Raw genomic sequence first — 23,463 nt, forward strand, 5'->3', positions numbered from 1 at the left:
ATGGGCCGTAAAGCCAGTGTCCAGAAGTATATAAATGAGATGTAACCCTCTTTCTCTTTCTTTGAATGGATTTGGCGCGTCGGGTCTCCACTCCACTCATCAGAAGAATTCAGCCAGAATGAGAGATTCACCTGGTAATTTTTTACGAAAATCATCTTATTCGATCTCTGTTTGTTGTTTGATCTCCGTCTCTTCTTTCTTGCTGTAAAAAATGGTGAAGTTTTGAAGTTTAGCTATTCGTTAATGGCGAAAGCGAACGAGCTGCCATTGATTCTCGTCGCTCTCTGTCTGCTAACAGGAATTTAACTAGAGCAATTCATATTTTCTCACTTTTCACTCTCGTTCTTGTATTGATTTCTCCATTTCGTGTTTTCATTATCGAAACGAGATAGTATCGATGTGGAGATTTTTGTTCACTTCAATCTGTATCGCGCCGTCAATTATCTGAAAATTCAACTCGCTATTGTTTTTACTTGGTCTGGACTGGAAGAGCCATTATAAGTTTGTTCTGGAACAATTTTGATGAGCTTGAGTTTCGTTGTTGCTTGATGAATGTAGACGACGAAAGTAGTCGTCGATTAGCGTAGTCATTATTAAGCGTTGTTTAAGGACGCGCTGTACGAGTAATTTGTTATTTCCTGATAGAAATATAATGGCGTGAAGGAGCTTTTACTTTAAGGTGGTAATGAAACTAAGATTTCTTCCACGAACACGGAATTCCTTGTTAGAGGTTCTCTTTTACTGATCCGAATATGTCAGTTTGGAGTTCATTAGTTTCTCAGTTATTTTCAGTAGTCAACCGAGAATCGGACTCCATCCTGCTGCTTTTGTCAAATTTGGCTTGATTCTCGTCCTTAGCGAAATCATTAAGAATGCTTATAATAACTTCGAGACTTTTAGCTGCCGTTCCGTTGCTTCCGTTTCTTTTATGAGATTCCGAAGTCCATGAATTCTGTGCTTTATCTGGCACGATCATGTCAGAGCTTGTTGCTGACTTTTTGTTTCAAATGAACTGATCGCTTGTCAGTAATCGAAATAAATTTTAAGCTTCGAGGCTCTGTGGATTTTTTGCTTGCTTACGATATTCGTCTCTTCAAGCTCCAACAGTTTATCTAACCTTGTTATCATTTTAATAATCATTATTATTTTCACTTAATTTCTTCGTACTTCTGGTTCAGTTTGTAATGAAGAATTGATTTATCATACAGATATTTTGGTGCACGAGGTGAAAGACGCTAAAAATAAGGCCGTCAAGTTTTCTGCAACACTTAATGTCGGAGAAAATAAGGAGTTTGATTTTGTACGTACCTTATATGGTAGGTATTATTTAATTTATTAAACTTGAACGAAGTCGTGGTTAACTTTTAAGCATTCCATATGATTGATCTGATGTACACAGTTTAAGTCTCAGTGCACAATATGCAGAGACATGCTTGAATGATAGTAAGAACATATATAATGGAAGGAAACACTCTCAGAGCATGCTATACTGGAGCATGGCTCAGCTTGCGCTAATTATCTGATTACTCGAATTGAACACACCCAAGGAGGAAGTAAAATTTAAGGTTCCATACAAAAATGTAGTAATAATATTTTACTAACTGAGCGTTTTTCTCTATTATCCAGAGGCAGCATTGTATGAGTTTTTTCTTTTAATTATACTTAATTTTAAGTTTTAGTTTCTTAAATTTCTTTCTTTAAAATTAGATTAAAATTTCAGTTTTTTTTTTTTTTTTTTGAATTTCTAAGTTTCATTTTCGGTTGTTTGACTTTTATGTTTCCACTTTTACTGTTGCCTTTAAGTCTTAAGTTGATGGTTGTCCTATAGATTTTTTTTTTAGTTGAACAACATTGGGAGATCAAACATCCCACTCTAGATTTACTAAACCAGGTTTTAGAAATCCTTCATATATTTAGTTAATATTTTCTCATTTTATGCTTATTAGTATTATTTTTTGTGAAACAAACTGGTTTTTGTCTCGCAAAGGAACAATTTTTATGTGTAAGTGGATTTCTTGGGTAAATACTGACGAGACATTATTCAGTAAGTATATTCCTTATCAAGAATCAAAGTTTGTTTTTGGGATTGACGTGTCTTGTGGGAGAGTAATTTTCCTTAAGTGTGACTAAATTTTCACATGGACATAGATCTTTCTTTCTGTAACTATGAGCTTTATTTGATTAGCATATGTTAGAGGAACTTTCAATTCCTTGGGTTCCTTGTATGCTTTTGTCCATTCACTTCATTTGTCAGGGAAACTATTCTTATCATTAAGAAAAAAAAAAAGGATATTACTAATTCTGAGAAAAAGAGGAACTTCCCAGGTGCTTGGAAAACCAGTACCTCTGTAGTTTCAGATTCTCATAGAGACGGACAAAGTCCCTAAGGAACCAAATTCTCTGAGAATCATCATGATGCTTGTGTGCCTAGTTTATGTTGCAGGTTTCAAAACATGGTATTATTGAGTACAATATATTATGTGTATGAAGTCATCATTTCGAACTCCCCTGAAACACAATATCTATATGATGGAAATGACCAATTAAATCATTCCTCTTCCTTCGCATCTCTATCCAAAGGATTATAAGCCCTTTAGTCTTCAAGGCTTCTAATAGTTTGTTCTAACTATCACACTATCTCATAAAGCTATGAACAGTTTAAACAGCATTATATTGATCATGACTCGCTAGTGATTTCTTCGTTTGAAGTTGCTAATTGTATCCAAATATTTTCTCTCATGCCTGAAATTTGTAAAGATTGTCCCAATTTCCTATCATCTCTATTTTCCTTTGTTATGAACTTTTGCAGAAGGGGCTGTAGCTGGAGGTGCTGCTGGCCTCGTTGTAGAAGCTGCTCTATATCCAATTGATACAGTAAAAACTCGTCTACAGGTAGCCTTATATGCGGAGTTTACTTCCAATTGGACAGTGAATATCTTTTAGGCTCCTAGAACGTTCGATCCTTAAATTTTTGGTTTCTACTGTTTTTTGCAATTATTCTGTTCACTTAATACTTTTAAGTGCTGTGCTCTTATTTCATCTATTCAAACGTTCTGCTTCTTGGAGACTGATATTTATATTTTTTTGTTCTCTTCATTGAAATTATTTGTCCTGGATTGATTAGTTATACGATCTTACTATGCTATTGCTGAAGCACTTCATTCCCTTGCTTAAGTCATTATCCATACCCCTCTACCCATTTGGTTTTCTTATGCTCATCGAACAAACTATAGGGGCCTTTGTGCTTTTATTCTGTCATATGTTGGCTTTTGAATGTGTAGCACCTGGTGATTTTGGAACTATACAATCATGGTTTTTGATAGGCTGTTCATGGAGGAGGAAAAGTTGTACTAAAGGGTCTTTATTCTGGATTGGCTGCAAATCTTGTTGGGATGTTACCGTAAGTGTACGATATTTTTCATCATCTCCTCTGCTATGTTGGATAAATGTATCATGTTTGCAATGTCGGAGCTCTGTTTTAACTTGAACAGAAATCTTTCTCTAATGCGATTTTGAATATGAAAGTATATCATATGAGAAACTGAAAAAATCCATTAGTTTGTATGGAAGATGAGAATGTCTCGCGCTCCAAATGCCTTTCCTTTTTAACCTGGTTTCTAGTAATTTTTCTCCTAACACCTTTAAGTAATCTTTAATTTTTTTCGTTCATGTTGATGTTATGGCCTGTAGCAACGGCATGTCTTTATTTGAGTGAAAACCAATTTTTGTTTAAACATCAATTCTTGCTTTCAGAATTTATTGCACCGTGGACCTTTTTGTGCTTTGATTTTTGGCTGTTATTGAGTCACTTACAATTCTTGTTCATCCATTAATATATTGAAATAGTAATAGTTAAAATTATGTGTGTTGGTTCTTTAATGCAGTAATTGTTCTTATTTCTCATCATATGACGTCTGTGCTTAATGTTCTATAATTTCACTATTATCAGTGCCACTGCCATTTTCGTTGGTGTATATGAACCTACCAAGCAGAAATTGCTCAATTCTCTCCCCGAAAACCTCAATGCTTTAGCTCATCTGGTAAGATTTACCACCGACCATGTTTTCCCTTCGGCTACGCTATTTTGTTAAGAAAAAAAAAAAGTCCCTAAGTTGCATTCCGTCTTTTTTTTCCAATGATATTTTAGAGCGAACTATTGCATCAGAATGTTGGATAGAGCTCTTTATTTATTAATTTAATAGGTGTTCAAGCTACCTACAGACTGCAGGTGTCATAGGAGGAGTGGCTTCATCGATCATCCGTGTACCAACAGAGGTAACTAAATTCAGCTGCCCTATTACAATATTATGTCCATGCTTGCTGAGCTCGTTACTTGTTCATCGTTTCTAGGTTGTTAAGCAAAGGATGCAGACTAGCCACTTTGCATCTACATCGAATGCTGTCCACGTTATTGTTTCAAGGGAAGGTGTTAAAGGCCTTTATGCGGTAATAGTAATCACTTTATTACTGATCTTTTCATATTACACCAAACGTCCTTAACCGTCATTATTCGATAAATATTTTACCAATTTATTGCGAAAGAGAGTGTATTTTTTCTTGTGGTTGCATATTGGTAATTGATCGCTTTCCTGTTTCTTTGATTGATGTCTCAGGGGTATGGATCTTTCTTACTACGAGATTTGCCATTTGATGCCATTCAGTTCTGCATTTATGAACAACTTAGGATAGGGTACAAGCTAGCGGTAAGTTCAATACAAGCTCTCTTTCGGAACAAATGCAACAAAATAATCCATAAGACGATTTTGTAATCTTCAACTTATTCCATCAACTAATAGACTTCTACTTTTCCATCCACTATTCTTTGTTAAGTTGAAATGTTAACAACTCATGGCCAGTTTACAATTTTGTTAAGGAGAATGAATATTGTACGTCTTGATGCAGGCGCAAAGAGATCCAAATGACCCTGAGAATGCTATAATTGGTGCCTTTTCTGGTAAATCATCGAATGACATCTTTTCTTCTTTTGTTTTTATAAGAGTTTGGGCTGGAAGTTCATGACGTTTAAAACTCGAAGCACTTTAGCGTTTTCTTCTTTATCGGTTCATCTTTGAAACATTATAAACTGAATAGTTGGACTCTACTCATTTCTATGTCTGTTTCAGTCCAACTAAGATTGTTTACAGAACTTGTTCTTATTCACCATTGCATATATTGGTCCCATGAAACTTTTAGCACGTAAAATTATGGATGTTTCAAGTGGACTCGTTATGTGCAGGTGCCTAGGAGCTGTTTCTAGTATCTACAAATATGCAATATTCATCTTCCAGTTTCTCTAATCTAGTCTCCTTCTCCACAATGACATGCACTCACCTTATGATCCCAAATTATTCTTGACCGATATCTGGTTGTGCACGTAAATAGCCAAATCATGCATTTCATGCTTAACACATTGTGAAAAAGAAAACTATTATGATGTAGCAGAATTTCGTTTAGCCTCCCAAAGAGGTTGCTTTCACGGAATTGGAAAAATAATATTTGATTTGGTTTTTTTTTTTTTTTTTTTTTGATTTCATGTGGGGTGGAGCATTCAAACCTTCAGAGCTCTTGATTGAGAGTACATGTTTTTTGTGATGTGCGTTAAATTATGTTGATCTTGAAAATTTTGTTCTATTTCTCTTTGCAACGGTTAATCTAATTATTTCAAATGCTTAATGTCCTTTCGGATCATTTTCCCCTGTAGGTGCTATTACTGGGGCTATAACCACTCCTCTTGATGTGATCAAAACTAGATTAATGATTCAGGTACTGATTTTCATGTGCTACTCCCAACTATTTTTTGGGGCAGAAAGCCATCTTAAAGTGTGGACACATTTTTCTTACTTGATTTTTAATATTACGCAGGGATCAAGTAGTCAATATCAAGGTATTCGTGATTGTTGTAGGACCATAATGAAGGAAGAAGGAGCACGTGCCTTTTTAAAGGTTTGTTGCTCGTTCTTCAAACCTGAGATTACTATTATTATATTAGGTTAAATTCTACGTACTCTTGAACTTTAAGATAAGTTTTAATCATACTCTCAAATTTTGAAAATTTTCTTTTTTACTTTTGAACGTTCTGAAATATAGTTTTTTTTTTTTTTTCATTAAAATAAGATAGAATTTGAAAATGTATTTTTGTTAAAAAATTTGGAAGTTCAAGAGTAAAAACTAAAATTTTCAAAATCTAGAGGTACAAATATATATAATATAACAAATAAGTATAATAATAATTATTAAATAATATATTCAAAACCTTAAATCACTCAAAACGGCTCCACTTAAGAGTCCAGAACTATGACGAAGAGATACAACGACACGAACTTCCTCCCTTACAAAACGAACCAAATAAATTGTGAGTCTATTTGTTATTGCAGGGCATAGGGCCAAGGGTATTGTGGATAGGGTTAGGAGGCGCTATATTTTTTGGCGTTCTTGAAAAAACAAAGCAGATGCTTGCTAATAAGAGGTGTCCAATGCCTCAGAAACCCATCCAGCCGCGATGATGCAGGTCATCATTTTAAGGCCTCACATCTTATTATTATTTCGTTATTTAAACATGGGCCTGATTTCTCTATTAATTTTCATTTGTTCTTCCTCCCCTCGTTTTCTTTTTTAGATTATAACATTTTTGATAAAAGCATAATTCCATTTTAAAATTGGAATTGATTCATTTAAATCTAGTGCTTCTGACTGCTTTGTTACACTTGTGGAATACAGAAGCGCGGCCAGGTTTGGAACTGGGGCGTTCAACGACTTGTCTTCTTATATTGATTCTAGAGGTATCAAGAAACCCTTGATCTTTCCAAGCATCTTGACAAATCTTAAAACAAAGGTCGAAGTGTCGTTTGCCCACTCAATTTTTCAAATTAAATTCTCCAATACTTTTAAAATGAACATAAGATCCCTTAACTTTATTTGCTCTTCAATAATAGATAATGAAACCTTGATGATGTAGACATCTATTAAAGTTGTGCAAGTTGGTTGAGTGGGTACTAAGGGAGTGAATATTGAAGTAGTAAAATAGTAACAAAATGCATATTATTTAGAGCCCAAAACGAACAATCATTTTTTAAGTTAAAAAACTAAAATGATGATGAAGCTCTAAGAATTGACCAAACTGAGATTTAATCCTAAAGCAAATGGTGGAAAAAGAGGGAGTAATTTTTACTTGATTGCAACAGTTTCAATTACCTAAAATTCTAGATCACCACAAAATGGTACAGAAATTTTAAAAAGAAATACAACATAAACTCACCTTTTCTTTTCTTTTTCTTTTCTTTTTTGTTTGGGGGAAATAAATGAAAAGTAACCTAAAATAAATAAACAAAATAAAACGATTTCAGACCCCACTTGGAAAGTCTAGATTTCATCCTCGTCTGAAATAAAAAGCAAATAAATACTAAAACAACAGCCAAGAAAATAATACCTAAAACAAGAAATGGGCTTTTTAAGCCTTAGTCTTCTTGACTCGTGCGATCGTATTTGTGGTACTTGAATAAACTAAAAGACCAATCCTGAGCACGACACTCGAATACTCTCTCACTACATTAATATTTGACAAAAACACTTGTGGCAAGCAATTTTCACTACAGTGAATTCTTGGACGGGAGATTCTTTGAAGCTAGCAAGATAGAAAATACCCTATTATTGGACATGAGTGGTTTGATAATCATTTGTTTAGGAGCGGTTTGATTAACAATTTCGTTTAAAATTTTCTGTTTTTTGAAAATTAAGTTAGTGTTTAGTTTTAAAAAATAAGTCAAATTCTGAAAACTAAAAAAAGTGGTAGAATTCAAATGTGATTAAAAGGAGAGCAGCTCGCCAAAACAAGTAAAAAAAGTGAGAAAACAAATATGATTTTCGAAATAAAAAACTAAAAGATTATCAAAATATATATATATATATATATATATATATATATATATATATATATATATATATTTTTTTTTGGAAATAGTTGGAGAATTTCAAAAACTAAAAAAGTAGTGTTATTAAAACAGATTTATGTTTCTCAAAATCCTGTTTTTTTTGTCCTAACGATATTAAACAAACAATAAAACAGAAAAGAATATGGTAATACATTCATGTCTACAGTAGACCATATTCAGTGTCCTACGTCATAAGCACATGATAAACTACTTTTCCTTCAATATATATAATATCATACGAAATTCATCTCAACCTGGAATCTTGTGTTTAAAATTTTCACCTAGGAGGCTAGGACATGGAGAATTTCAACATGCTTCACAAAGATCAAGACTACACATAAACAGTTAAAAGGGAAACGGAAGCACTTACCTTCATATTTCTCTCTTGGTGCAGCTAACCGGTGAGAGAGTCGGCAAACTTTTGACTAGCTTTAACCTGTCAATTAAATTTAAGAATATTTATTAGGTAGATTGTTCACCTCTCAGTATATACAACCTTTACCTTTGAACTTATTTGGTGTAAATCTAATTCAATTGAGTACCATACCAGATTCAAAAATCAATTTTTTTTTATAATTTATTGTAATAGTTCAAGTCCACTGCTAGCAAATTTTTTTGTCTTCTAACGACGATTCGTAACGAGTCAAAGAAGACAATATCTGCTAGTAATAGGCTTGTAATTCACTTCAAGTCCACCGCTAGCAAATTTTTTTGTCTTCTAACGACGATTCGTAACGAGTCAAAGAAGACAATATCTGCTAGTAATAGGCTTGTAATTCACTATATATAGATATTTTCTGAAAAGGCGTGGCAGGTATAGAAGCTAATATATATATATATATATATATATAAAGGATATTTTCTGAAAAGGCGTGGCAGGTATAGAAGCTAAAATACAAAATGAAAGAAAAAGGATACCCAAATAATTAATTGCAGAATAACACAAAGAAAATTTAAAGATTTGAAAGTACCTAGTAATCTATTCCTCTGAGTGTAATGGTTGCAGGTAACGGCCTTCCACTCTGATGAAAAAAATTCTTCCATGTATTCCTGTCTGAATAGAGCATAGAAATGATTTTGTAACTTAGCTACAAAGCAGAGGTCTTCAACGTTCTTTTAAACTCATTGAATAGAGTTCCAATTCGTTTGACAGACGTAAATGCAACTCAAAGACAACTAAGGTGTGCCTGAATAAGGCTTGCAACAAGCCTTAACACGCTCAACTTGTTGTACTAAAATGGTAGCAAGCTGCACGTATGTCAGATTAAACGAGAGTCATGTGAAGGGCAAAGATCACTAAAATCCACAGGAGAAAAATTGACATGACAGCCAATACTTTATAAACCTCCACTTATTGAAAGTAATAGAATAACAAGACTTTTATTCCTTTCTATTGAAGCAGGGATGGGTTGAACTCAACTCCAACCTGATTAGCAGCAGAAGGCCATCTATTCTGTAATCTAATTCCAGTCTTTCATGCCACCATATATGGGCCATGGGGTACCTACAGCAATCTTGTGTAAATTCTAAAATGAACTTTAAAAGAGAGCAATTCATTAATTTCAGAATCATGACGCATGGATGTGATATATGCATTTATTTCCATTTAATTAAAAGAGAGTAATTCATTAACTCTAAAATGCACTTTCAAGTTGTCGTGCATATTCATCATCGTTGGCGACAAAGAATTGACACCAAGTGAACGTATAACGTCATAGAATTGGTTTGGGCCATTTAATGGTGAAAAGCAGTTGATCGCAGGAGAAAAGCAATAAACTGGTAGGAAAGAAGACCCGTCTTTAGACATGGGAAGCCCCTGGAAAGAAGCTTCCGAAGCGTTTAGTGGTGCCATTGGACAAGGAGGAACCCCTCCGGCATAAAGGTTAAGACGACCTATTCCTCTATTAAACTAAAGAGATGGTAGATCTCTGGGAAACACCATGCATGTAATGATTGCTCCATACATCCAAAATTATTCATATGACAAGAAATATTTAGTATTCCTAAGATCAACTGCAAGACATTTCCAACGACTATTTACGGGCATTTATGTAAGAGGATGGGAAAATCCTCAAATTAAGAAGATATGCTACTGTTTGGGATGCTGAGAGTAGAGAGCGACATAACAGGCGCAAACTTGGAAAACATAAACAATAATAAGAACTCTTAAATCAACAACAAAAATCCATTTGTGTTTAAAGTGTGAGTTCATCTCTTTTCTCAAACCTGGGAATTACATTACGGAGGAAAAAGAAACTACAATGGAGTTTGGAAATGTAATTGCAACAATTAATAGACTCAGTCCAACAACAGATGCATGTTGTCGTATTGAAACTTTCATTTTGTTTTAAGTCCACAATATTTCACTGTTGCAGAAAGTATGCTGTTTTTTATAGATAAAAATGTTATAAGCAAACATAAATGCATGTGACATGGTGAATATGAATGAGATTGAATATGTATGTAAATGAAAGATAAAATATGTAAGTTACAAATGGATCATTCAGGTACTATCACTTATCCAGTTAGCAAACTGCCAAGAAGCTCTCAGTCAACAGGCTCATGTCCATGCACATTACCTATGTTCTGAAAAATCAAATAAAATCATTACAAACTTCCTCGAGAAAGGCCATAGGTGCTCTTATAAAAAATACTCCATTCAATTCTACACTTGGCCCATACATACAGAAACAGTACATGCAGTCGAAGAGCTTTCTTGCTTTTCACCCTATGATTTTTCTTTCTAGATAGTACATGCAGTCAAAGAGCAACCATGTTAACAGGCACTGAACAATGACCACTATTATATCAACAGTATACCAAAGATGACTAATAATTCGGAAGTTTGACAATGGACGCATGCTTTAGCAGTTCATCATGGCATATAGCCCCATAGAACAGGTAAATAACAACAGTAATGTTAGTATACTCGAACCTAAAACAACATACAATGTTTATTTTATTTTATTTTACAGTTTCATGTTTCAAATTATCAATCCATGCAAGAGATACCTTTTTTTCCCCTATAACTGATCAAGCATCCAAGAGCAAGGAAAGGAAAGCGAGAGAGACGTCAGCACATAAACTAGGCCTACTTTGCGTGGTAATAAGGAAATTACAACTCTTAGAATTACCTGTATATCCTAGAAATTTTACTAACTCTTTGACCGAAAGCTTTAACGGCCTCCTCAAGCTCTTTATTGGTCATTTAACCTTGCATGATGCTATCACTAAATAAATTTTCGAACATTTCAGACCTCAAAATAACATAATACATAAATAACCACAAAATACTGGAAGTCTCCAAGGACTAGCTAGCTACCTTGAGATTTAATGTCCTCGAGTAAAAACCTAGCAGAACAGCCATGTGCACGACCACTGAAATATACTGAATCACACCGATTAAAAATACATTCAAAATCAACTCAAATAATCATAGACAATAACCGGAAATCCGAGCCGCGCAATCTAAGGTTGTACATGACAAAGGAATAACGAAGAAATTTAGAACGAAAAAGCCTCAACTATTGAAAACTACTGCATATACGAACTGAACACCGGTTTAAAGACGCACAAACTCAAATCAAACGATCAAGCACAATAATCCAAAGTCCGAGACGCGCAATCTAAAATACAGATCAAACGAAGAACAAAATAGAAGTTAGGACGACAAACGTTTTGGATCGTACTTACTCTTTCCTCGCCTCAATTCTCATAGAAAACAAATCAAAATGTAATGAAAGAACATAAAGTAAAAAAGATACATGTATGGAACTAATCAAACTCGCGGAGCACTAATTCCTACGTTCAAAATCATCAACTACTCGGTCACACCAATGTCTCAGCCGCCAAACAGAAAGCATCGCGTTCTCATAGGCATAAACAAAGAAAATGAAACATTACGTCGAAAACAAAGCAGAAACCTGACGAAATGGAGCGGTTGAGGACGGCTCGCTAAGTGAAGTATCACTGAAGAAGTAACGGAGAGAAGTAAGAACGACAAGAGAAGCTTCATTCCTTCTCCTTTTGTGAGCTTCAGGCGATCACAAATTTGGAGCCAAATGGCTCTTCAGTTTTCGCGGTCAGTGATCTGAAAGACTGAAACGTTAAAATCGGCTTTTTATACCATTTTTTTTATCTTCACTAAATTAATAAAAAATATATATATATATATATATATATAAACCATTAGTTTTTTTTTTTTAATATATCTTTTAACTTTTAAAATTTTCTCTTTCTATAAATATATATATATTAATCAAAATATTAATAAAATTTTGAGACTACCTTCGTTAAACAAAATTATTGTCTATGGACAAAACCCATTTATCAACCTAGTTGTCTGGACAAAACCCATTTATCAACCTAGTTGTCTGGAAAATCGTTTTTATTTTTAAGATGTATATAATTAAGTAATGTTTTTACTATTTTTCCAATTATTGTATCATATGTTCGACTTTTCTAATTTATTTTATATTTTTTATGTTTATCGAATATTTGTTTTTATTTTTAAGACGTATATAATTAAGTAATTTGTATATAATTAAGTAATGTTTTTACTATTTTTCCAATTATTGTATCATATGTTCGACTTTTCTAATTTATTTTATATTTTTTATGTTATCGAATATTTGTTTTTATTTTTAAGACGTATATAATTAAGTAATTTTTTTTAATTGATGCATATGTTTATAATTACTTTTTAACCGTAACAACCTACTTTTACTATGACTATAACCATTTCTACAAGGTCATTAAACACGGGTCTCTCGCCATTAAAGTGATTTAAATGTTAATGGAAACCACTACAGATATATAACTCCTTTAATTAATACATAAGTTACCAATGTTACTTGTTTTTATCTCTCTTAGATGATCTGATTTTCTCGCTATCTATAAATAACTTAATGATCTCTATCAAATAAAACACGAACACATTGAACACCTCAAAAAAGGCAAATACTTAGACATGGCAAAGGGAAGCAACGCAATGGGAGCAATGGTGATTCTCTTATTGGCAATAAACTTGGCATTCTTAGTTCAACCTTCAACGGTTCAACCTTCAACGGCAGACGACGATTGCAATTCACCTATATGGGATAGATGGGTAGACGAAGATAGAGGAATAAATCTGCGACCTTGTTTGGATATGATGAAGAGCGCAAAATGCCAAGTGGAACTTTACAATTACTACTTCAATATAAGTACGAAAGAATTGGACCTAAATTGTTGCGTCTTCGTGAAAGTCATGGGGAAGAGGTGTGCTCGAGCTTTTGCTGGTTGGTTTCATTTTCCTGAGTTTGAAGTCTTTAAGCCTAATCCTATGAAGGTTTACAAGAATTGTGTTGGAAGACTTGATGCTCTTCCACCTGCACCATTCTAAACCTTAGAGAAGTAATTTCTATGTGTTTTTTTTTTCAATAAATAATGTGTATGGAGCATGGAAAATGAACTTATATAATGTTAAATAACAATTTTTTGCTCTCTAAAGAATTCTATATGCGATCAAATAATATAAAGGATCATAGTTTGACTCTCCTCTCTCCTACTCCTTGTGATGTAAGAACTTCAAAAAGAAAGAAAAAAAAGTGTCACAATCTAATGTGGTTGTGCCCGGGAGTAAGTCATCGAGGACAATAACTAGTTTAAGTGGGGGAGAATGTCACAACCCAACAATGATTGTGCCCCCAAGTATGTCATTGAGGACGATGATTAGTTTAAGTGGGGGAGAATGTCACAACCTAACTATGAAAAGAGTAGGTTGTGACCCTCATGTTACGACAAGAGAAGCGGCGACCCTCAAGTGGCGTCCATCCGGCCACGCGAGGGCCTAGATGAGTGCCATGATGCGACCGAGGAGAATGGTGCATCATCTAACACACCTCACGAAGTTGGCATTGAAGACAAGTTGAGACATGAGCAAGATAGAGACATCGAATAGACAAGAGGGGCAAAGATAGGCTTATTGAAGGGCCGGGTAGGGTCCTAGGCCTTAACCTCGAAAGTCGGGGTTCTGGAGGGAATTTGGGCATGCAGTATCGTACAGTGTCCGTCCGTAAGTAGAGCAAAAATCATGATAAAAGATCATAATCTCGAAAAAGAAGTAACAATAAGAGCTAAGTTTCATATGAAATGTGCGTGATTATGATAACCCCTAGAAGCAATGGGCACACAAGAAATTTCAAGAAAAACAAGTAGTTCAAAGATTTGATATGCATATTAGTATGGTTCACAAGAAAATATGAATAATTATTACCTTGGCGTTGGATTCCAAGTCCTTCAAGAGCTTACATATCCATGAATATAAATGCAATCTTCACTTCTTCACAGCCCAAATCAAGAAATGGACCTTACCCTTTGGAAAATACTTCCAGTCTGCAAGAAAATTGATTAAAGTGCAAAACAAAAGACGACACAAATCTCAATCTCAAAACATTCAAACTTTATTGATATACAAATGCTAAGCTCTCATATACTTTGGAAAACCCGTGGAAGTAGAAACAAACTAAGAGTGGTACATTCCTCTATGTTATGTAAATGAAGTCCTACAGTAAACTCATTTACACAACCACTGCAATACACATCTCTAGCTACAGAAAGAATATGATCCAAAGAATGGAGTTAAATACAAGTTATCGACAAAGTTCATGAGCTACATGATCTCCAAACACAACATTTGTTAGCCAAATCTTTGGTTTTGTAAGAGATTGGGCTCCTTGGATTTACCTTGCAATGTTCGTTGCACCGGGAAGCTACACCAAATTATCTTTTTTGAGGCACATGAATGATCAAGTACATTCTCGCCACATCTCAATCTAAGCAACTGATCAAAAATCAGTATACATCGATTGCTACTTGTTTTTCGATCTCTGCATCTGTAAATGTCAGGGCTCGCTGTAGCTTACGGGGACAGAAAACCTCGACCTCGGCCACATAGGTGGCTGTCACTGGTCTATGATCAGAAAAGTTAATTTCAGTCCTCCTATAATTGCACAATTTCAATCCTTTGCCATATGAAAGTATACGGTCACACCTGAAAATGCAGCAAACAAATAATAAATTCCATGCATGAGATTGTTATAAAGGAGGTAAGTCTTGTTATAAAGGAGTTTACCAGTTTGTGAAAATACAAAGGTTAAATTTTATATTTTAAAGGAGTAAAAATTATTTCTACAAATACAGATATGATAAGAGGATGTCCAGAGAATATATTATTCAAATTGTTGAAGTTAAGATTGTGAGATCCCACTTCGGTTGGGGAGGAGAACGAAACATTCTTTATAAGAGTGTGAAAACCTCTTCCTAGCAGACGCATTTTAAAAACCTTGAGGGGAAGTCCGAAAGGGAAAGCCCAAAGAGGACAATATCTGCTAGCGGTGGACTTGGGCTGTTACAAATAGTATTAGAGTCAGGCATCGGGCGATGTGCCAGTGAGAAGGCTAAGCTCCGAAAGAGGGTGGACACAAGGCGGAGTGCCAGTAAGGATGTTGTGCCCCGAAGGGGAGTGGATGGGGGGTCCCACATCGATTAAAGAAGGGAACGAGTGTCAGCGAGGACGCTGGGCCCCAAAGGGGGGTGGATTTTGAGATCCCACATCGGTTGGGGAGGAGAACGAAACATTCTTTATAAGGGTGTGGAAAGCTCTCCCTAGGTGTGGAGACCTCTCCCTAGCAGACGCGTTTTAAAAATTTTGAGGGGAGCTTGAAAGAAAAAGCCCAAAGAGGACAATATCTACTAGTGATGGACTTGGGCGGTTACAAAGACCATATTGCCAATGAACTCAACCATTTCGGAGGTAAGTCTTCTTTAAGTATGTTCAGATAGAGTATTCTGATATTGTCATTTCATGTCCTCCTACAGTTCCTCTTTCATTTTGCAAATCGAACACAAGCGAGAAAAAAATTACAATACTGAAGAAACTGGACAGCAACTTCAGTTTTCAACTGCACGTGGATGAACAAGCATGCCTGTTTGGATTTGACAGACAGCATTTATACACATTACCCAAAAACATGGATACCAATGCATTTGTAGATTGTATATGAACGACCCTCTACAACTAAATAAAATCAACGTGTACAGCAATAATAAAAGCTTACCATGCTGGAGTACGCCTTCCAACTTTTGGATCTTCGCCACAATACTTTTCTGAATTATTCTCGTATTTATAGGTTGGTGGAAAATGTAGGTTTCCCTCGGTCCATCCATCAAATGTACGACCCTTCTTAAGCTCCCGCAATAACTGACAATATGTAAGAAAAACACAATGAACAAGTAGACATTTTGCCACATAATTCATAGTTCGACACAAAATAACCATATTCCAGAGCCCCTGCTTAACCACTTCCAATCTCCTTGTAAAAACACAATAAATACTTGTTAAGTAAATGCTTTTTCCAGATGATATCAGACACACTCAAAATCCTAGCCTTTGATCACAAACTTCAGTTTCGGAAGAACGGATCGAAATGGAATTAGAACGGAAGTTCCCTTGTACATGATTTTTAAGCAAGTACATTCTACATTTTTAGCCAATAAAGTATTTGGTTTCTTGTTCACTTAAAGAAGATGTTATTTTACTTGGTTCTAGAAAGAAAGAGAAAAACAAAGAAAATCTAGAAATGCCTAAAGTTCAGGCATCGTCTATTTTTGAAGTTTAGTTGCGACCCATACATCCGAATAGATTTACTTTACGGAAGTACCTGATCACTCTCAGCCAACCTAGACCATTCTTTTCTCGAGATAAGCTCTCTTGTCTTCTCATAAGACAAGTTGATGCGGTAATTTAAATCACCCAGCCAGATTATCCGCCTGCAAATAAAAGAGAATGAGTTGTCAGAGAGTTGGATACAACAGTTCCTGTAAGTACTACAACAACTACGACTTTGAGTTAAGTAGTAATATATATATTTATTTCATCAACTTAAAGCATTATCAAGACTGAAATATGACCTAATGCTACAAAAGTTTTCAAGAAGAAAACAAGATGATAGATCTGCAACTACTACATCAAAATCCAGGGAACACAGAAATATAGATGTGCAGCAAATAGGAAAATAGGGAAAAAGAATATCTATTAACATGCAAGCTATAAAACATTAGATAACAAGAATAAAGAGAATTTATGTTAGACAAAGAGCATTCAGTAGTAAGAATCCTGATTATCACAATGAACAGATGACTAATTTGATCTAAATTGAATATTATTCCATTGTTTGTTTTAATTTGAGATGTTGCAGCTTTTTACCTTCTTCCAACTAAGATGTTCTGTAAAATTTTAAACCTGCTGGACTGGGCATATAGTGGTTTTTATTTTTGGTTTGGATAAGAAATAATTATTTTCCAAAATAGAAACATGTACTATAGGGAAGGACTGGAAATCCAAATTCAACCTAAAAGCTAAATAAATTTCAGAAAGCTCTCTAATTAGTGGATGACAACACAAGAGAAATACAAATTCCTCAAGTAAAGTGTCAAAGGCACATATTGACCTACCCCCTATTCTAAACCGCATGAAGGTTCCACATAGATGGCAAAAATGAGTCTTTGGCGATTAAGAAAAGTCATCTTTTTTTTCGGAAGTACATTTTGTGAATATCAAAGGGCATGTCATGCTTACACGGAATATTAATGGTTAACGTGTGGAATAGAAGAAGAAGCTAAACATAACCCAATTAGATATGAATATATAGATAGGCATCTTGTGAATACTCACTCATGATCGTGGATTACTTTAGGAAAACCAATACCATTAAGTGGATGGAATGAAGTTCTTCTATGTATTTCGCTCACATCAGCATTTCTTTTAAGTTCATCCCCCTCCTTTTCACCTGAAGTCAGGTGAGTGCATATAAAGCAAAATAGGGTCTGATATATGGACATGCTGACAGATATGGATCCCTGAAGAAATAGATGCTTTGATAAATTATAAAGAGACAACTAAAATAATAAATTCGCTATGCATTATGAGCAACAACGATGGTTAAGCCAGAATTCTTTTTGGCTAAATGTAATAAGAAACAAGTCATGGCAATCAGAAGAAAATTCAAATTATCTAACCATTTAAGATATCTTTTTCATTGAATAAATTAATACTAACAAATATTGGTTGGTTCCACTGTGCAGATATGAAAAACATAACTAATAACAGACTTTAGTAGGTTTTGGCTTATATCCCCGAATGATTTGGTCACAAAGGATGCAACACGAGGATCCAATATTGAATGTAGAAACTAAAGGTATTGACCTATGGCAGGCAACCAATTTCCTTTCGACCATACTATATAATATTGCATTACATAAAAACTCTAGTAGAAAGCCAAAACAACATGAAGTAAAGAGAGAACTCACAAGATTGCAGAACAAGCTAACTACAACAGGATCCATAGATTAACAAAAATTGAAAAACAATGAAAAAGGGAACGAACCTTGTTGCCGATGTAGCCCATTACACCAACACCAACAGTAGATACATTTACATTCTGAATGTGCCTTCGCAAACTCTTACGAACCCATATTGTGAGGAAAATACCAACCATTTGCTTACTTACTATTCTAACATATGACGATCTTCTCTTTCGTTTTAGGAGAGACTCGAGATCAATTTCTCCAAGCAAAGCAACCCCTGATGGCATTTCATTCATGGTTGACTTAAAAGAATTATATTTCCCAAAGGACTTGGATGCTTTAAACGATTTTATTGATTTAAATGAGTTAGGTCTCTCTAAAACAATATGGGGTAGTAAGTGTAGTGGGGGCTCAGGCCAACATAAACCAATCCTTTCTGACCCACTAAGCATTTTAGTTAATCTTCTATCTGGTTGCAAGACAACCTCTTCATTCTCTGTGCTGTCTTCAGTCCGTAAGCAATTTAACCGATCCAATCTCTTTGGAGAAGAATATTGCCTCAGTAAATCCTGTTCTACAGGTATCCCTGATTTGGTATTTTCAGAAAGTTCCGAAATCGGGATCTTCAAGCTTAGATTTGTGTCCCTGACTAGTTCGTCACCATTTTCCTTGCCAAAGAATTCTTCATCACATGGATGCACCTCCTCACCAACGTCACTATCACTTTCCTGCAGAATCTCCTCCTCTAAATTTGGGATGTCGTCAAATGGCTTAAACTTTGATGGGGATGGTGGATCACTAAAGCATTTGATCTTAGTTGTAGTAGGTCTAACCCTATTCAATGTTTCGCGGATGATATCTTCCCACCTTGCAACTGGGCGACTGTCTTCAGCACCAAATATATTTCCAGCATTCAATGGTACAATCTCCTGGAAACTGCAGAGACAAAGCAGAACTAACTACTAATAACAAAAGATGAGATAATCATTATAAATATAAAATAAATAATTGAACACAATTTTAACGCAGTTAATTAAATTAAGATAGCATCATGTAGTCTGGAAGTCCAAAATTCAATCATAAAAAGGAGGAAAACAATGATATAAAGAGAGAAAAAATAACTCACCCAAGGACATAGATATCAGCTGGCTCATTGGTATCAATCCAGCCATCAATATCTAGATCTTCAGGAGGTAGTTTTCCTCCAACATTCCAAGTCCCAACACATATTCTGACACGAGATAAAGTAAATAGCTCAACTCAAAAGAAAAAAAAAATACTAATCAGACTTTTCATAAATACTATAATTTCCAAATGGTCAATCATACCTGAGTTCTTTTGTGTTTATATATTGCGTCCTAAATGTTTCTGAATTTCTTCTTCTCAACCTCGGCAGCATATCTAAAGTTGAAGCAATTTAATGATAGGTCAATGTTGTGAAGATAAAGAAGTTAAAAACAGTCAGGTATTGTAGAAATTGTTCGCCCCCACCCACAAACACAAATAGAACTTCGGCTGCGATTTATACAGCTGAAAGCGACCTTATCTTAGGAGAAAAGCATAATGTTATGCACCCAAAGTAAAGAGAACGAGAGCATGGGACTCAGGAATTTGGATTTGATGGTTACTTAATTTTCTTTTTAAAAAAGGTGATCTTATATTAATTGCAACAATTATCTACAACGTTGAAATAGCCTCAAGTAAAACAGGGTGATAATGAGAAGTTGAGGTTAAACTAGTCATACAGAAAGGTATGAATCTGCTGAAATCTGACAGTAATTGAATAGGAGTGTCCAACACTCGCAGTGAACATCCAGAAAAAGGCATTTCCTTCTTTTGAAGATTACCAAATCGAAAAACAAATGAGAAATTATTTAAAAATTTTGGATAAATATAGTTCTTAATCCATTACTCCAGATAGAGAAAGTTTGTTGTATTAAATTTTCCTTGTGTACTGTATCTTTTCCCCAAATCCATTTTTATTCTCAAACACGTCAAGTAAATTAAAGCATACATTCCTGCCAGATTCTGCAAATGCCAATCTTTTGGTACTGCTTCAAGGACATTAATTGTAATTTGTAAAGAGAAATGTAAGGGAGAAACTAACGTTCTTCAAAATTTACCATTAGCATCAACCAGTGGTTCATCTCTGTTATCTACCTTGAAGCGTGATTCTCTTCCCCTAAAACGACATTCTGCTGAAAGCAATCAAATATTCAAATCAGAACACGAGGCATTCCCAAAACAGCACAGTATATTGTGCTGAGCTCATGAAGATTCAATGAAATTCACACACCAAGCCAAAAATACATAGCTCAATAAATTTCAAGGGTTAGAAACTTCACACCTTCGATTTCAGAATCGGAAGAATTTACATCCTCATCATCTTCGGTATCGGCACTGTAATCCGACTCTAAGGCGCTGATATTGAGCAATTTGCGCAAGACCACTCTCGGCCAGAAAAGCTGTAGGCACGAGCAACCGAAACAACATAATTCAGCCCATGTTCTCTGCAAATTTCCTCATATTTTCGAAATTAACAACAACAATCAAACAAACAGCAATAAAATAGAAAGAGATAAGGAAGAACGGGATAGAGTTCAAGTACCTGAGGTTGATTCTTGGAATTGTGCCTCATCTGATGAGCTAAAAACTAAGAACAGAGAAATAGAGAGCAAAAAAAAGGAAGAATAACGAAGCAAGAGCTTGAGTAGTTGACGAATGAAGAACACAAAGACGAAGACGAAGAAGAAGAAGAAGAAGAAGAAGAAGGCGTCTACGAGCAGCCAGAGCTGATTCGGCAGTTATGCGTTGGGAGAGTGGATGTATGACTTCCTCGTTTTCAGATGCTTTTATTAATTATTTAGAAATTTGTGCAACAACTGTAATTACTAATAATTAATGGGCACAATTCACAATTATTTTCTCAATAAAATTTCGAGTATTTACTTAATAAAATTCAATTATATCCGGTTAATCGTTCCACTACCATAAATTTAAGTAAGAAATTAAGCTAATTTTCTAAAATATTTAATTTTTTAAAAATTTAAACACAAATCATTTATTATTTACCAAATTAACTTTAAAATTCTAATTTATACCCTTGACTATTTTTCTTTTATTTTTCTCACTAATTAGGTGAAATCTTTTCTGTTTCTTTTGAATGACACTGTAAAAATGATAATCTTTTGATTTAAATCCGTCGCTATATTAACTTTATTGTTATTTTTCTTACTAATTAGGAAAAAAATTATTCACGCTCCCTTCCTTTTTTACTGAAAAAAACCGTAAAAATGGTTGTCTTTTAATTCAAATCAGTAGCTAGTTATTTTCCTCATTAATCTCGAGAAATCTTTCACCGCTCCCTCCTCATTTTACGATGCGATATGGATTTTTTCAAACTAAATCTATCCTTTTAAATAAATTAAGGAAATATGGTGCTTTTTGAATAATCCAAATTCAATAATTAGGTTTGATTTTATAAGAATAAATATTTACTCATATATATATATATATATATATATATATATATATATATATATATATATATATATATATTTGTCTATTTTTAAAAAATAATTCAATCAAAATATAAATATACCTACACAAATATTTTAATATAAATATAATTTTTTCTCATTAAATAAATAAGATAAATAGGATCCGGGATGAAATTTTATTTTTCATTTTTATCTAATTCTCTACCTTATCTCGTTTAATATAAGTATATTTTCAATATATATTAAAAAAATAATATATATATATATACTTTTTATCTATATTAAAAAAATAATTAATTAATTTTTAAACTTTTATTATAATATTTATTCGGTAGATGGTTAAAGATTATAGATTATGTTGTAATATTAAAATTAGGTTGGTATTTTATATAGGTTTACTAATAAAATATTTCATTAAATTAAAATTTTAAAATAATTTAAAAGAATAATAAATAGGTAAAAATTATCTATCCTCGTCTCTAATCTCACTAAAATAAATAGAGAATTTTATAGGAATCGGAAATAAAATAGGTGGTAGAGACGGAGACTGGGACGTCTCTAAATGCCAAAATTTGTGTGTTATTTATTTATTTTATTTTCCTAAAATAGAGGGGAAAATAAGGGTGGAATATGGAAAAGTTAACTGTTGTGATTGTGTTGCCAAAAAAGGGCGGCATCTAGCCGACTAAGATGTGCACATGTGAGAGAGAGAAGGAGGCGATCTTGTTATCTTCGTTTTTGTTTCTTTCTTTTTTTTTTTTTTTCTTTTTTCTTTTTTTAATTGAAAGAATTAATGTTTTTATACATTATATTCTTAAAAACGATTTAAACCCATTATTGAATTTTATAAAATGGAAAAATAATATTATTTCGTTTTTAATATATTTTTAATTTTAACAATTTTGAATTCACCCATTCAATTTTAAAGAAATATATCGTAAAATAGTCCTATTTAATATTAAGTAAACCATTTTTGTGTGTGTATATATAATTAATATATATATAGCATTTTTGTGGGGGCTACATTTTATTTTTTCCACAGAAATCCATTCTTACGTTTGCAAAAGCTTCTTAAACTGAATGATGAAAACTTTAATTAGTGGTACTTTCCTTTTTATATTCCCGGGAAAATTTTATTTACCCATTAGTTTAATATATAATTTAAAGCCCATTATATATATATATATACATATATATATATTCAAAATAATTCCTAAAGAAAAAACCTAAAAAAGCATTTAAAAAATAATTAATCTTATAATCAATACTAGCACCTATATTTTCAAAAAATAAACTCAAAATTTAAAAATTAAAAACAATAATTTTTTTAAATAGGTTTACAAATCTCACTAATAATTAAATTAAAAGAGCATAAATTTAAGGGGGAAAAAAAGAAAACTAAAATTAAATCATTATCGGTCGGGTATAAATAGGAATTAATTAAGTGTTTTATATATATATATATATATATATATATATATATATATATATATATATATATATATATATATAAATAATCTGAAAATTTTCGGAGATAATAATAAAAAGATAAAATGAATTTATTTTCAGAGAGGGAGAGAGAAGAACCTGGAAGGGGTTTTCTGGAACAGAGACCGAGTTCGACACCCAGAAAGTGGAAGCTCTATCTTTCTTCAACAAATTTTGATGAATTTGGAGAGCTTTTCTTG

General features: G+C 33.6%; 2 protein-coding genes and 1 long non-coding RNA gene across 13 annotated transcripts; 1 reads left to right on the forward strand and 2 right to left on the reverse strand.

Annotated features, from left to right (window-relative positions):
* On the forward strand, positions 1-8,352 carry LOC111809369 (S-adenosylmethionine carrier 1, chloroplastic/mitochondrial). 2 transcript variants are annotated; one of them, XR_002817210.2, is made up of 14 exons: positions 1-134; positions 1,209-1,316; positions 2,810-2,892; positions 3,324-3,400; positions 3,950-4,040; positions 4,222-4,275; positions 4,351-4,446; positions 4,614-4,703; positions 4,903-4,954; positions 5,702-5,763; positions 5,863-5,943; positions 6,375-6,508; positions 6,718-6,779; positions 8,214-8,352. XR_002817210.2 is itself a non-coding variant. In XM_023695821.2 (13 exons), exons 1-12 carry the CDS (start codon positions 35-37, stop codon positions 6,501-6,503), a joined length of 1,023 nt encoding a protein of 340 aa, XP_023551589.2. In that variant the 5' UTR covers positions 1-34; the 3' UTR covers positions 6,504-6,508; positions 6,718-6,950. The 2 variants fall into 2 exon arrangements, 1 of the variants encoding a protein (XP_023551589.2); XM_023695821.2 differs by lacking the exon at positions 8,214-8,352 and having other exon boundaries at positions 6,718-6,950.
* Positions 7,141-12,014, reverse strand: LOC111809370 (uncharacterized). 5 transcript variants are annotated; one of them, XR_015411558.1, is made up of 9 exons: positions 11,852-12,014; positions 11,251-11,306; positions 11,063-11,158; positions 10,421-10,514; positions 9,355-9,432; positions 9,116-9,176; positions 8,900-8,982; positions 8,299-8,364; positions 7,141-7,376 (listed from the first exon to the last, which is right to left on the reverse strand). It is a non-coding gene; the product is annotated as an uncharacterized LOC111809370 (long non-coding RNA). The 5 variants fall into 5 exon arrangements; XR_015411555.1 differs by lacking the exon at positions 7,141-7,376 and having other exon boundaries at positions 8,129-8,364; XR_015411556.1 differs by lacking the exon at positions 7,141-7,376 and having other exon boundaries at positions 8,129-8,364; positions 9,355-9,442.
* A 955-nt stretch (positions 12,015-12,969) lies between these two features.
* LOC111808877 (type IV inositol polyphosphate 5-phosphatase 3) lies at positions 12,970-23,463 on the reverse strand. Of its 6 annotated transcripts, XR_015411509.1 has the most exons (12): positions 20,884-21,326; positions 20,623-20,785; positions 20,399-20,473; positions 19,604-19,676; positions 19,402-19,506; positions 18,356-19,211; positions 17,644-17,828; positions 16,631-16,739; positions 16,028-16,170; positions 14,655-14,961; positions 14,185-14,303; positions 12,970-13,297 (listed from the first exon to the last, which is right to left on the reverse strand). XR_015411509.1 is itself a non-coding variant. In XM_087116856.1 (11 exons), exons 2-11 carry the CDS (start codon positions 20,911-20,913, stop codon positions 14,763-14,765), a joined length of 1,893 nt encoding a protein of 630 aa, XP_086972982.1. In that variant the 5' UTR covers positions 20,914-20,928; positions 23,363-23,463; the 3' UTR covers positions 14,350-14,762. The 6 variants fall into 6 exon arrangements, 5 of the variants coding, with proteins under 5 accessions (XP_086972982.1, XP_023550867.2, XP_086972984.1 ...); XM_087116856.1 differs by lacking the exons at positions 12,970-13,297; positions 14,185-14,303 and adding an exon at positions 23,363-23,463 and having other exon boundaries at positions 14,350-14,961; positions 20,623-20,740; positions 20,884-20,928; XM_023695099.2 differs by lacking the exons at positions 12,970-13,297; positions 14,185-14,303 and having other exon boundaries at positions 14,350-14,961.

Source organism: Cucurbita pepo, chromosome 13 (assembly GCF_057944985.1).
Source record: "Cucurbita pepo subsp. pepo isolate OVF chromosome 13, ASM5794498v1, whole genome shotgun sequence".
NCBI lineage: Eukaryota > Viridiplantae > Streptophyta > Magnoliopsida > Cucurbitales > Cucurbitaceae > Cucurbita > Cucurbita pepo.

What these genes read in the sequence shown, in the direction of transcription:
- LOC111809369 (XM_023695821.2), top strand. Translation starts at nt 35, where the DNA reads ATGAGATGTAACCCTCTTTCTCTTTCTTTGAATGGATTTGGCGCGTCG. An exon ending in TCAATGCTTTAGCTCATCTG is followed by an intron (nt 4,041 to 4,221) that starts GTAAGATTTACC and finishes AGCTACCTACAG; the next exon opens with ACTGCAGGTGTCATAGGAGG. An exon ending in TATAATTGGTGCCTTTTCTG is followed by an intron (nt 4,955 to 5,701) that starts GTAAATCATCGA and finishes TTTCCCCTGTAG; the next exon opens with GTGCTATTACTGGGGCTATA.
- LOC111808877 (XM_023695099.2), bottom strand. Translation starts at nt 20,913, where the DNA reads ATGAGGCACAATTCCAAGAATCAACCTCAG. An exon ending in TTCCGATTCTGAAATCGAAG is followed by an intron (nt 20,474 to 20,622) that starts GTGTGAAGTTTC and finishes GATTGCTTTCAG; the next exon opens with CAGAATGTCGTTTTAGGGGA. An exon ending in TGGGCTACATCGGCAACAAG is followed by an intron (nt 17,829 to 18,355) that starts GTTCGTTCCCTT and finishes CTATTTCTTCAG; the next exon opens with GGATCCATATCTGTCAGCAT.